The sequence below is a fragment of the Camponotus floridanus genome, unplaced genomic scaffold, assembly GCF_003227725.1.
Source record: "Camponotus floridanus strain SB8 unplaced genomic scaffold, Cflo_v7.5 scaffold176, whole genome shotgun sequence".
NCBI lineage: Eukaryota > Metazoa > Arthropoda > Insecta > Hymenoptera > Formicidae > Camponotus > Camponotus floridanus.
The window spans coordinates 1-14,320 of NW_020229299.1; the positions used below are offsets into that span (position 1 = coordinate 1).

General features: G+C 33.1%; 1 protein-coding gene across 1 annotated transcript; it reads right to left on the bottom strand.

Annotated features, from left to right (window-relative positions):
* Nucleotides 1-978: 978 nt before the first annotated feature.
* On the bottom strand, nucleotides 979-4,697 carry LOC112637528 (uncharacterized protein K02A2.6-like; the record flags this gene model as incomplete). Its single annotated transcript, XM_025407434.1, has 2 exons — nucleotides 3,672-4,697; nucleotides 979-3,439 (listed from the first exon to the last, which is right to left on the bottom strand). Coding segments are annotated over exons 1-2 (3,487 nt in total), but the record flags the coding sequence as incomplete, so codon positions are not given.
* Between the last annotated feature and the right edge of the window lie 9,623 nt (nucleotides 4,698-14,320).

Here is a 14,320-nt window from a genome sequence, read left to right on the forward strand (position 1 = left end):
TCGGGAAAATAAATATAAGAAAGTTTTTTTGGTTTAAAATTTTTAATGTTAATTTATTTAATAACTATATATTATCATCATTTCTCTGTCATTAGGTGCTTTCCTTTTACATCAAAACTCAAATAAATATCACTTCTGTTTTTCTTCAACATTAATGTTAAAGACAAAAGTGAGATTTATCTGAGTTTTGATATAAATGGAAAGCACCTATTATTATAAGAGAACTGTAGAACGACTTACCATATGATCACTGGTAAGTTGCATATAGTTCTTATTCCTACCGCACTCTTAACCTATGTCGCCACCGGTAACTCAGAGTTTCACGGTGAGTACTCCGGAGCCTTAAATATGCTCGTGCAGGAGCCTCACAAACAAAATTATGTAATACAACTGTTATGTGTGGTTTTAAATGAATTCACAATCAGGCTGGGAAGGAATACAACTGATAGTTTATAAAGACTTTAATTATATGGTATATCCTTACACGTACGTATAACCGTCTATTCCGTCTCTTGTTGTGTGTACTGCTTAAGCCTAATCCACAACATCTCCCCTTTTAATTGCATCTTGCCATACAAACTAAACAAAGTAGTACTTATTCATAACTTACAGATAGATCACATATTTGCCTACATTATAATTAAATTTTTTTTTTTTTTTTTTACATTATAACTTAATCCTATTGTGAGAGTTATTATCGTTATCGATTATTACTGTATTCTTATTTCTATTTCATATATAAATAATCTTTAAATTTTTCTGGTTTTTTAACTGTGCGTCCAGCCCTTGTTACATACTGTGAACCTTCCTGCTTACTCCCATTAGATCTGATTTTTTCTTTTCCACCAACTGAGTTATTACTTGCATTCTCAATATCACCCATTCTCTGTACTGACACTTCCGTTTCATTTTTATCAGATAACTTTTCTCTTGAATTTATGTGAATGTTATTTCTATTATATACTCCTCCTTTCTCACCTTGAACTACATATGATCTTGGAGTGGATCCAATTGCTTGGACTGTTCCTGGAGTCCATGTTGCTTTGGGCATTTTTTGAAATAATATTAGTTCTCCAACTTTGAACTTAGTCTCTTTTCTAGCTGTTTTGTCATAATACTTTGATAACATTTTATTTTGCTCTAATATTATTTGATCCTTCTTATACGTTATTTTAGGAATTAACATTTTGAATGAGCACGGGATGTTGGTTCGTAAATTTCTACCCATTAGAAGCGAAGCAGGAGAATGGACTTTATCGCGAGGCGTATTTCTTAAATTTAACAGAGCCAAATAAGGATCCTCTCCAGCATCGAATGCTTTTTTAAATAGTTTCTTTATTGATTTAACCGCACTTTCTGCTAATCCATTAGATTTTGGATAATGAGGACTAGACATAATATGGGTAAAACTCCAATTTTTTGTAAATCGTTTAAACAGTTCAGAATCAAAGCATAACGCTCCATCCGTGTATAGTATCAACGGTATGCCATGTCTAGCAAAAATTGTCTTTAATTTCTCAATGACTGTAGCACTTTTCAAATCACTTAATGATACTACCTCAATAAAATTTGATAATGAGTCCACTACTACTATATAGTATTTCTGATTTAACTCAAATATATCACAGCCTACCTCTGCCCATGGCAGCTTTGGAACCTTTTTGTATCTCATTATCTGTTTAATTTGACCATTTTGAAATTTCTGACAACTTTTGCACGACTTCACATATTTTTTTATGTCCTGATTTATTCCTTTCCAATACATCGTCATTTCAGCTCTTTTGATCATTCTATTTATGCCAGGATGACCTGTGTGCAGCTTAGTCAGCATGTATTTTTTTAAGGCTGTTGGAATTAAAATCCTATCCCCTCTAAAGATTATTTCTTTAATGACCACTAACTCCTCTTTGAATTCAAAAAACGGTTTCACCTTCTCCTCAATCTCTTTATAATTTGTAGGCCATCCTTTCAAAATGTATTGTTTTACTTTTGTTAATAACGAATCCTCTAGATAACCTTGTGAAATTAGTTTCCAATTATCCTTTGTTACCGGTATATTTTCAATTAGCATTGCTATTTGCTTTTCTATGTCTTCATCAAAGTCCTTTTGACTATCACTACTATCACAACTAGTTCTTGAAAAATCTCTGGACAATGCATCCGCAATGTACATATATTTGCCTGGAACATGTTTAATGGTCAGACGAAACGGTTGAAGTCTCAACATCATTCTTTGTAATCGCGTTGGAACTTTGTATAATGGCTTATTGAAAATTCCTACTAAAGGTTTGTGATCTGTTTCCACTAGTACTGCATCTCGTCCCCAGATATATTGTCTGAATCTCTCAACCCCAAAGCATATTGCCAATAATTCCTTTTCTATTTGTGAATATCTTGTTTGTACTTCGGTTAATGCTCGTGATGCATATGCAATAGGCTGACCCTCTTGAATTAATGTAGCCCCCAATCCTATCGAACTTGCATCTACACTTAACGTTAACTTTTTATTAGGATCATAGTATCCTAACACTGGGGCTTGAGTAATTAGTTTTTTTAATAACTGAAATGCCTTCCTTTGACTATCAGTCCATACAAATTCGTTATCTATTTTTAACAAATCTCTTAAAGGGGCACAAATTGCTGAGTAATTTGGAATAAATTTTGACATATAATTAAACATTCCCAGGGCTCTTTGAAGTGATTGTTTATTTGTGGGATCTTTTATTTCTTTAATTGCTTTGATCTTTTCTTGACTCACCGACATTCCTTTATGACAAAATTTATGACCTAAAAAACTAATTGTTTCTGTACCGAAAATACACTTTTTTGGATTAAACTTTATGCCTTGTGCTCTGGCTGCTTGTAATACTTTAATTAGAACACTATGCAGTTCTTTTTTTGTACTTGCCCACAGTAGAATATCATCCTGAAAGGAAACCACCTTCTCAATATTTTCAAAAGTTTGTGAAATAATTCTATGAAAAATTTCTGGAGCACAATTTAATCCAAAAGGTAGCCTCTTAAAAGCATATCTTCCCCAAGCTGTTTGAAACGTACATAATTTAGAACTATTCTTATCAAGTGGTATCATCCAAAATCCCGATTGTGCATCTAACTTACAAAAATATTTAGCTCCCACCAGTTTAGCTGCAATTTCGTCCATAGTAGGAAACATATAATGTTCCCTCTTAATAGCTTTATTTAACGGTTGAAGGTTCAGACAAATTCTCAAATCTCCATCTTTTTTACTTACTATAACCATCTGACTAACCCAATCCGTAGGTTCGGTAATTGGTTCAATAATACCCATTTTTTGCATTCTATCTAACTCTGCCTTTACATGGGGTCGTAATGCGTATGGAATTCTTCGCGCTGGTAATACTATCGGTGCCACTTTGGGATCTACTTTAATTGTGACTTCTGTCGGTATATGTCCCACCTGACCATCAAACAGCTCCTTATATTCCGCAGGAACTCAGCAATCTCCATCCTTTGACAATGAATCCTAACTGTTCGCTAGTTTTTAGGCCTAGAATATTAAAACAGTCAATATCCACTACGTAAAATTCAACCAGACAATCAATATTCTTATATCTACACGGTACGTTACATTTGCCCACAACCGGTAGTCTATTTTTAGTAAAAGACGTAATTACTGACTTTGTTTTTACCAGTTTTTTAGGATTAATACCTAGCTGTATACATTGTTTGAGACTTAAGACATTAACCTGCGCACCAGAATCGCATTTAAATTCTACTTTTTGTCCTTTAACTAATAAACTTACAATATACCACTCCTTGGAGCTTTGTTTTGTATCGCAAACAGCTGAGACTTGAAGCTCCTCGACCATGTACTCTATGTCTTCGTCTTCCTCCAAATTTCTTTCTTCTATAGTATCCACCGGTCTCTTCTTCTCTGCTTGGCACACTTTAGCAAAGTGATTACGCTTGTTACATTTTGAGCATTCTTTTCCAAACGCTGGACATCTTCCATACCAATGTTTGTAGCCACAGTATTTGCACTCGATCTTCTTTTGTTGATTGATATTACCTCTTGACTTGTTTTTCATATCAATTCTGGTCTCCCCTGTATCTCTTCCTTTACTCTTCTTTAGCACTTCTATATTTGCTTCTTGTTTGATTGCCAGGCTTGCCTCTTCTTTATCATCTAAAGTTTTGATATTTTGAACTTGACCAGCTACTGTCACATGTGTTCGACAAATCTGAAGAGCTCTGTTAATATCAATATCAATCGTATTGAGTAGTTTTTCTTGGATCTTCTTGTCTCGTATTCCACTGATGAATGCATCTTTAACTAAACTGTCTCTTAATTCTCTTAATTCACATGTTAGACTTATATTTTTCAAAGCAGTCATATAATGTTCATATGCTTCCCCTTCTTCTTGTCGTCGATTAAACAAGAGATATCGTTGATATGTCACATTTGTTGCTGGTAAATAATGTTCATTGAATTTTCTCAGTACTATCTCTAGCTTCTTTTTATCTTCGTCATTTAGTTGAAAAGATTCAAACACTTCCGCAGCATCCTCCCCCGCCGAATGTAGTAATATGGCTACTTTTCTACTTTCTGTTGCCTCCTCGTAATAAGCATTGACAAATGTAAGAAACTGTCTCTTGAATTTTCTCCAATTAATTGCCATATCACCAGCCGTGCACAATGATGTTAACGATCCCATTGTAATCGTTTCCATTATGATTATTTTTTAGGTTAGTTCGTTTTCTTTCTCTTTTCTATGTCTGTTCTTCAATTTACACCGCTGTCACCATGTTATGTGTGGTTTTAAATGAATTCACAATCAGGCTGGGAAGGAATACAACTGATAGTTTATAAAGACTTTAATTATATGGTATATCCTTACACGTACGTATAACCGTCTATTCCGTCTCTTGTTGTGCGTACTGCTTAAGCCTAATCCACAACAACAACTTTATATTTCTTTCCATTAATTTCTATGCCTTGTATTAAAAATTCGAGTTCGTTTATAAAATCTTTTAAATATATGTCTAAAGGATCAGGTTTTGAAGTACCACGAAATATTCCTATTGGAAATGGGCTATTAGTTACATGTTTTAATAAACATAGAATCAGCATCATAATTGTATATTGCTACTATGAAAAAGTGGTAAGCCATCAATGTTGATTTATAACTGAATTTCTTTATAACAAGATGAATTGTCATGTTCAGTTTAAATTCTTTCTAAATTTATTAAAAGTCCAAAATGATAATATTCTCCATTATTTAGCTTTTTTGATGTCATTATGGAAAGAGTACGTAATAGAGTTTTGCTGCTAAGTGGTCTGGATGAAAAGGCCGTAACAAATATAATAGCTCCGTAATACGAACATGTGGTACATTTCCCTTTATAGTTCATTCTCATAATTTAGAAACTACATCGAAACGATTATTGTCACTTTCATTGGAAAGATTATTGTCATTATCAATAGATAAAATCTTATAATTTTCAATGGATACAGGTAATTCGTTGTCAAAAAGAATATTTTCAATTAATTGAGTATTATAAGTACTATGAAATGTATTACTATTATTATCAAGTATGTTAGAACTATTGCATAAATATTTAAAATTAAAATCAATTTCATTAGACATACTGTAGTTACAATGCACAACATTTTTAATATGAATAAATTATAAAACACAATTCCTAAATGATATAAAAAATCAATAAGGAATTTATTATGAGTCATAAACATATATCATCGAAACTTAATATTTAAAATAAACTTAATATTTAACTTAATATTTAAAATTTGTATCATTTCATCCACTAATTGATATACATTCTGTCAAAAAAGTATTGGGAATTGTCGATTTAAACTGCCTGCGCTAGTCGAAGGTATGAAAATTTATTTTTCTCAAGTTGGTAGAACTGTCCTTTATTATGATGCCAAATTTGAGTGGAATCTGTCAACCAGTGTGTTTACAACAGCTGGTTAAGTCAGTCGATGTCAGTAGTGCGTGCCGATTTTTACAATGAGTGAAAATATTGAACAAAGAATTTGTCTCAAATTTTATGTTGCGAGAGGTAGCACACGAACTTAACATGTCCCATAAGTCCGTTCGTTCGATTTTGGTCGATAATTTGGACATACGATAATGCGCCGTCTCACCGAGCTACGATTGTAACCGATTTTCTTGCTAAAAACTCAACAAATGTACTTGAACAACCACCGTATTCACCAGATTTGGCACCGTGTGACTTCTTCCTCTTCCCAAAACTGAAATTGCCGCTCCGGGGTACCCGTTTGAAACCATAAAACAAAAATCAGCGCGTGAGCTAAAGGTCATTCCGGAAAGCGCCTATAAGAAATGTTTCGAAGATTGGAAAAAACGATAGCATACGTTGCTTCAAATAGAGCCTACTTTGAAGGCGACCCAATAAATTTTGATAAATAAATGAAATATGTGTCTTTTATTTAACAATTCCCGGTACTTTCTTGACAGAATGTATTTACCTTATAAGTCTTAAATACTTTAAGTCTTAACTCTTTTGATGCTTAAAAAATATACTAATATTATTTTTTTGGATTTAATGTTCACAGCACTCTTTTATTATGAATTAATAGATTATTTCTTACTTTTATTTAAATTTTTGACGCGTTGTGGTGCATGTTTTAACCATATCTTCAACACATCTTCAACGTTGCGATCAGTTGCATCAAAACAACAGCTTTTTACAGCATCTTCAATAATATTGCAAAAAATTTTTGAAAATTAATAATCTTAATTATTAGTAATCTTTTACTAAATTATCACTAGAACTACAGCTGTATCCTTTCTAATCCATTTGACAGTTCTTTCTTTACCAATTAATTTGGATTTCCACTTGGAGTTTTAGATTTTTGTAACTTTTCATAAATAATGATCATAATTAATTACAAAAAACCTAAAGCTCTAGTACAAATTGAAATTAACTGAAAAAGAAAGAATTGGTCAAAAATTGCACAGCCTAAAGCCTGGTGCAGACAGAACGCGTCAAGCAGCGAGCAGCAACCAATTAGTGAAGCGGTATTTTCTACGCTGATATCGCCTCGCTAATTAGATTGCTGCTCGCTGCTTGACGTTTGACGCGTCCTGTCTGCACCAGACATAATTCTAGTATTAAAGTCAATAAAAATAAAAGTAAGTACTTACTAATAACTGCTGTTTTTAATAAACATTCAGAAAATCGTTTTTTATTGTCTCGTTTCCCATAAAAAGAAAACCTTGTGGCTAAATTATCTGTATATAAAAATTTCATTGTTTTGTTAGTTAAAGTAGTTATGTTTGTATCACCTAAACTTGCCAAATAAATACAAAACCTGAAAAGTAGTTTTTAAATAAAATATTTTTGAAATAAAAAAATTAGATAAAATAATTAATAAGCGAATAGTTTCTATTTACCAAAGCATTCAATTTGTCCTCTTTCTTTAAATAATTCTCTAAAATTTCTAGCTGTTGTAGAGTATCGATAGGAAACTGTATTGGTATATCAGACGGTAAAATACTTGGCGCTTTTTGTAATTTATTTTCCTTTAATAAGGCTAGTATTTGTATATTATACTCCTTTATTTCAATCATAAATTCTAATAATTGTTTCTGAAATGCTAATTAATTTTTATTATTTTAATTTTGTATTTTTGAAAACTACAAATTATTATTATTATTTTATTATTTATATTTTGTACTTACATAATTCGTCTAACGATTTAACTAATTTAATATTTTTAGGAGACGAATATGCAATATTATTTTTTGCAACTAAAGCATTTGGAGTATTTGATGTACTAGCAATTGAAATATTTGATCTACTAGCAAATCTTTCCACAATTAGCGGAATATTAGAAACTTTGATTACAGGTTCACCGTTTACTTGTAATTCATCATCTGTAAAATATAAATACAAATTTCAGTTTTTTAAATTCATAAAAAATAAGTATAAATAAAATTATTATTGTTAAAGGTTTTAGGGTTTTAGGCGCAATAAGAGACTTTAACTTTATAAAATGTTATAGCTTTATTAATCACGCCTTATAGACACGTCTTCACTCTTGAACGCGCGGAGCCAGAGTGAGAGATAAGAGAGAACGCTCGTAGAGCGCTCGCTCGCCTAGACAAAGAAGCACACATACATTATATATATGTATAACGTATAAACAAAAGAGGACATAGACGGGCGGTCATAATCTGTTTGGTTTCTGTCTTATTCTGTCTTATTCTTTCTTTTTGACACTCCCTCCCGACCGTTTTATTATCTCTAGTCGATCTCTCTTAATTACACAGTCTCTTCTTTAATCACCGTGCCTCTGACTCCACCCGGTTCAACTGCTCTATTTATTTATTTTCTGTAAACATAAGAAATCAAGTATTAGTATTCATTAGTTTGTCTACTAAATATTTATGTAATTCAAATGACAGAGGTTTTGTGAACACATCAGTCAACTGTTCTTTAGATTTTATCCATTTTATCTTAATTAACCCTCTTTTTACACATTCTTTAATATGATGTTCTTTAATTTCAATTATATGTCTAAGTTTATTTCCCCCGTTAGTTTCTGCACTAACTAATGCAGCCTTGTTATCGCATCATAATATCATAGGAAGAAAGGGTTTAATTAAAATCAATTTCAAGGAGTTACGTAGAGAGCATTTCTTGACTCGCCTCGCTCATAGCTACGTATTCCGCATGACACGTTGACAAAGCAATATATTGCTGTTTGTGGGTACGCCAACTTATCGTATCACCAAATAATTTAATCGCATAATTTAATCCACAAGTTGTTAGTGCATTTTTACAGTCTCCGAAGCTCGCATCTAAGTAAGTTTGGATATCATCAGTCTCACCTCGATAAATTAACCTCATTGTTTTTGTACCTTTTAAGTATCTAAAAACTCTTTCGATCATAGTCCATTCATTTTGTGTAGGATTTAGTTGGTGTCTGCTCAAGACATTAATAGCATATATTATATCTAGCCTTGTCGCCCTGCCAAATATAGTAAACTTCCAACAGCTTCTCTATAAGGAAGTTTTTCTTTCGTTTTTGTCTCACCTAAATTTTCATCATTGTTTTCCATTTCTCTTTCCTTTCTTTCTCGATTATTTACTTAAGTTGTATTCATTGGAGTTCTCTGTGGATGCGAATTTTCAAAGCCAAATCTGATTAATAATTTATCTATATATTTCTCTTGATTTAGTTCAATAATTCTATTTTCTTTGTCACGTTTGATGGAAATACCCAGGAATTCTTTTGGTTCACCTAAAATAGACATCTCAAATTCTTTATTCAGTTTTTTTATTACCTTACCTAATTTGACTTCATCATTGCTTGCAGCTAGAATATCATCTACATATAGTAACAATATTAAAAATGTCTCTCCTTCTCGCCACATAAACAAGCAAAGTTCCAAGTCTGAGTTTTCTATGCCTAAGCTTAGTCCCACCTCTGTGAATTTTTCGTTCCAACGTTTAGGACTGATACTTAATCCATACATCGCTCGTTGTAATTTACATACGTACTCATCTCTGTCCTTGTTTGTGTGACACGTTCCTTCTGGTATTTCCATGTAAATTTCTTCTTTAATCTCTCTCTCTTCTCACCATTTAAAAACGCTGTTTTAACGTCTAGTTGACACGTTATTAAATTGTATTTGTTGATAATAACCAATACAGCTCGAACCGAGGTGAGTCTTGACACAGGTGCATACGTTTCTCTCAGTTCATAATCATTGTTATCTTTGAATCCTCGAATAACTAAGCGTGCCTTGTATCTCATCTTTCCATCGGCTTCAGTTTTACGTCTAAAAACCCACCTAGAATCTAATATATTTACTCTCTGACCGTTTTCCATTAGAACTGGACGTTTAACTAATTTCCATACTTTGTTTTTCTTCATAGATCTTAACTCATCATCAATAGCATCCTGCCAACATTTATTATCTTTAGTGTGTATAGCATCTTTGTAATTAAGTGGATCAGAATTTATGTTAGCTAGCATAGCATGGAAAACTTCATCCTTTGATCAATCTCTGTTTCTATCTCACCGTGTCTTAAATTTGTAAATAATGCTCTTGTTTTTAATTTCTCATCGATCTGTAAATTGTCAAAGCTATTATCGTTCACGGTCTCGTCCACTTTATTTGATTTAGCTTTCTTATGTTCTGTTTCGGATTTCCTCGGTCTACCCCTTTTCTTCTTAATCTCTCCCTCCGTTTTTGACAGTTCTATTAACTCATTCTCACCTTTATCAGATTGAATTGACTCATTATCATCTTTATCAAATTGAACGAACCACTTTTCTTTATTAAGATCTTCATTCGGTTGTGGGAAGCTTTAATACTGTTTTTAATAAATTTGTCTCGGTATACTAATTTTTTGTTAAACTTCACATCTCTACTTTCGTAATATTTTCCTTCCTCCGGTCTTAAGAACTGATATCTCATGGGTGTATAACCAACTAGAATAACTCGCCTTCCTTCCACTCTAAATTTCGGACCTGTTTTTCTTTGGACTTTAATATACGCAACACATCCAAATCTTTTTAGTTGACTGATGTCAAAATTATGATGTGGATTGAATTTTACTAGCGATATAATCATATCATTTGAAAAACGGGGTGTGCGATTATAGGCGTACACAGCTGCTGAAAGAGCTAAGTCCCATAGATACTCTGGTAGTCCTGAATCATATACATACGATCTTATCTTCGTCTGCATCGTTTGATTGAACCTTTCAGACACACCATTTAACTCAGGAGTATCAGGAGGTGACAATTGCAATTCCGCGCCTAATTTATTTAAAACTTCAATTGTGTATTCGCCTACATACTCTTTGCCTTGATCAGATCTTAAATAACACATCTTTGCATCAAACCCCAATAAATTTCTCGCACTTCGCACAAACATTTTTAAACAATGTCCTACTTCGCATTTATTTTTCATGGGATATGCCATTGCTAATCGCGAATAATCGTCAATGAACACAGATATAAATCTATATCCTTTAGGATATGAGAATGGAGATATTGGACCTATTATATCCGAATAAATGATTTGCAAAGGTGTTATGGCTCTAGTATGTGTTGAATTGAAAGGTAATTTCTTAAATTTAGATATCAAACACACCTCATAATCTAATATTGATTTATCAAAAATGGCATCATTTAATTCTTTATTATTTGGAAATTTTTATTGTAAGACTTTCAGATAGACTAGCGACGCATGTCCTAACCTTACATGCCACAGCATGGCTTTATTATTTTTATTAAAAATTTTATTCTCATCTGAAAATGGAGATTCGCCATCATTTAATTCAACTATAGGTAGTTCATTAACGTCATGAAATTTTCGGTCCCAAATAGTCACGTCAAAATTTGATTGCTCATATGGTGCATTTTTTGGTTTATCATATTCGTTTGAATCCAACATCTCATTTGAATTTATTTTATTCTCGCCTGAACCTTTTAAACTCTCGTTTCTATTTTCCTAGCTTTCAACATCAACCGTAATTTTTCTTAAATTTTCAGTCTGCTGAATAAACTGTTTTTGTATCAAATCTTGTAATTTGGTTGTGACGCTTCGCGTGACATATTTATTTCCTGACAACTCTCCTTCAGCCAAATTCGCAAATATTCGTCTATTAATTATTACAGATCTGCTTTTGTCAGTTGCGTTATTTGTGTTAATTTCTAAATCAACAATCCAATAGGATCGCTTATATACACCAGATATAAAACGCTCATTTGAAACAGGATCAAAAATATCTATTCTTTTATTATCCAAGTAAATAGCAAGTTCCATTTCGGCAAACTTACGCAACGATAATAAATTTTCTTTGAGTGCATTCGCGAAAATAACTTTGTCGATTTCTAAACTTTTACCATTTTCCAGATTAATTTCTATTTTTCCTACTCCCTCCGTTTTTAAATTCGCTAAGTTGTTTTTATTCGCGCATCTGATCTCACCATACTTTAACTCATCGAATGTTTTGAAAATCAATCTGGACTTGGTCAAATGTTCTGTCGCGCCTAAATCTAATAGGAATTTTGTAACGCATCTACCTAAATCTGATTTACCCGTGGTAGTGTACACGTCTTCGGTGTTCAGTAGATTACATTCTACTATGAAATTATTTTTGCATTTTTCAACTACGTTTCGTAATATATACTCACCTTTGTTTTGATTTTGTTGATCTGAAGATTGGCTAGGATTTTTCTTCTTTTCGTCAACTTTCTCACCATTGTCTTTATTGTTATTGTTCTTATAACCAACCGAACCTTTCGCACCCTTGAATCGACCTCTTTTCGAGAAATGTGTATGTCTACTTTCCATTTTCCTTTTCAAACCTCGCCTTATAAAACCGCCTCGAAACGCACCGCGATTAAGATTATTATTTTGGTTGTACCTCACAGATCCTCTGCATCTACTCCTCGACGTACTTGACATGGATTCAACTTGGCTGGTACATTCTGGGGCCTTGTGCCCAAATTTTCGACATTTATAACATAGTGGACCTTTTCCAATGTTAGGGCAACTTCCGGCCATGTGTCCATACGATTGACACTCGTAGCATCGTGGGCCTGCTGACTGCGCTAAGTTAACCGCCAGAATTTCACTCTTCTCACCTTCACTCGCCTGGTTTCGCGCTGCTTCATCCTGCATTACCAGCATTTTTAAATTTTCATACGTCAGGCCGTTACCTTTGGTACTCTGAGTTACAAACTCTATTGTTTGCAGAGTTGACACAGAGACTTTGACTGCATTGTACAACAGAGATCTTTTCTCATCATCAGATGGCATTCAGAGAGTTTTCGTAACTCCTAACAACATCTTCAAACCTTTCACTAAACTCTCCTGCTTTTTCTTTACCAATTATATATTTCATATTGTATAATTGTTTTTTAATGTCGAAAGAAATCACATTATTTTCACACCTTTTAATCTCTTTTAATTTATCTAAAATCTCAACTGGGTTACACAAGTGCATAACCTTAGAATGATAGTGGTTTTCTAAGCGGTTTATTAAGATATCCCGCACTTTGAATTTTTGTTCGTTTAAAATCTTTTCATCTACAATATCACATCTTATTTTTCCATCTATAACGTGCAATAAATCAAATGATCTTAATTCAGAACTAAAGAAATCATAAAAATGTTCAAATTTCATATCTGATGTTAATTTGTAATCTCTTTTTACACCCATACCTTTATTTACTATTTCCAATTTTAATGTTTCTTTTATATCTTTAGATATTGAATTTATACCACTATCATTTGCTTTATTTTTCTCCGATCTCATAAAATCTTTACAATACTCTTTGACTATATTAGAGATTCTAACATTGAGATTTGTTTCCTCCGTAGGCCATACCTCGTCCTCAGTATTATCATCTTTTCCACTCACCTCAGGTTCTTCATAATTCAAAAACTCTTGTTTAGCTTACAAGAGTAATTCAACCGCATGTTCCATTATGTTCACTGTTCTTTTCACTTCGTCAAACTTCTTCGCATAGTCATCGCAAATCAGTTGTTTTAATTCTTCAATACTTTTTAGACTTTGCCTCTCCTTTTTGCTCTGTGCCAATTCTTTTTTCACCTTCTGGATAATTTTTGTGAACTGCTCCATCATTGTGGCGGAAGCGAAACACATTTTCTCTACTGTTTCGATTAGTTCACTGACTTTGCACTCCTGTGACTCTAATCTCACCTCAACTGATTTTATATTTTTATTTTTATTAATATCTTCAATCGCATTTGTCGTAGATATATATTGATTATTTGACAATATATTTTTGAAGTCGATCTTGGTTTTTACATTGCTTTTAATTTGAGGTTGGGGTTTCTTTTTATCGCGTTAGCTACTGTCTGTTGTGTTATATAACTCGCCTCAGTTTTCTCATCTTCCTCTCCTCTCTCACCATCTGCTAGACTCCATCTCTTCACTCTCCTTCTCTCCTATATCCGCGATATCCCCTTCCTCTTTTGCAATAGCTACGTGCTGCTCCGAGATGATCCTAGGCATTGCAAGTGACTGGCCAGCTAATAACATCTCTTCTCGCCATTCTAGCAGACTTTCCCATGAACGCTCAGGTAACATTCGTTTTTTGTGTAAATTCAAAATTTAATTAATACACTTGCATTTATTTATTTATTTATTTATATTACAAAATGCCTATGGATCTTATTCTGAGACCAGTTGACCGAACAACAAGTATGGCTAATCTCAAAATGAACAGGCACGCAAGAGCCCGAACACAAGGCCTCTTCCGAGCCTGCCCTAATCAATCAGATCGAGTGATATCGAA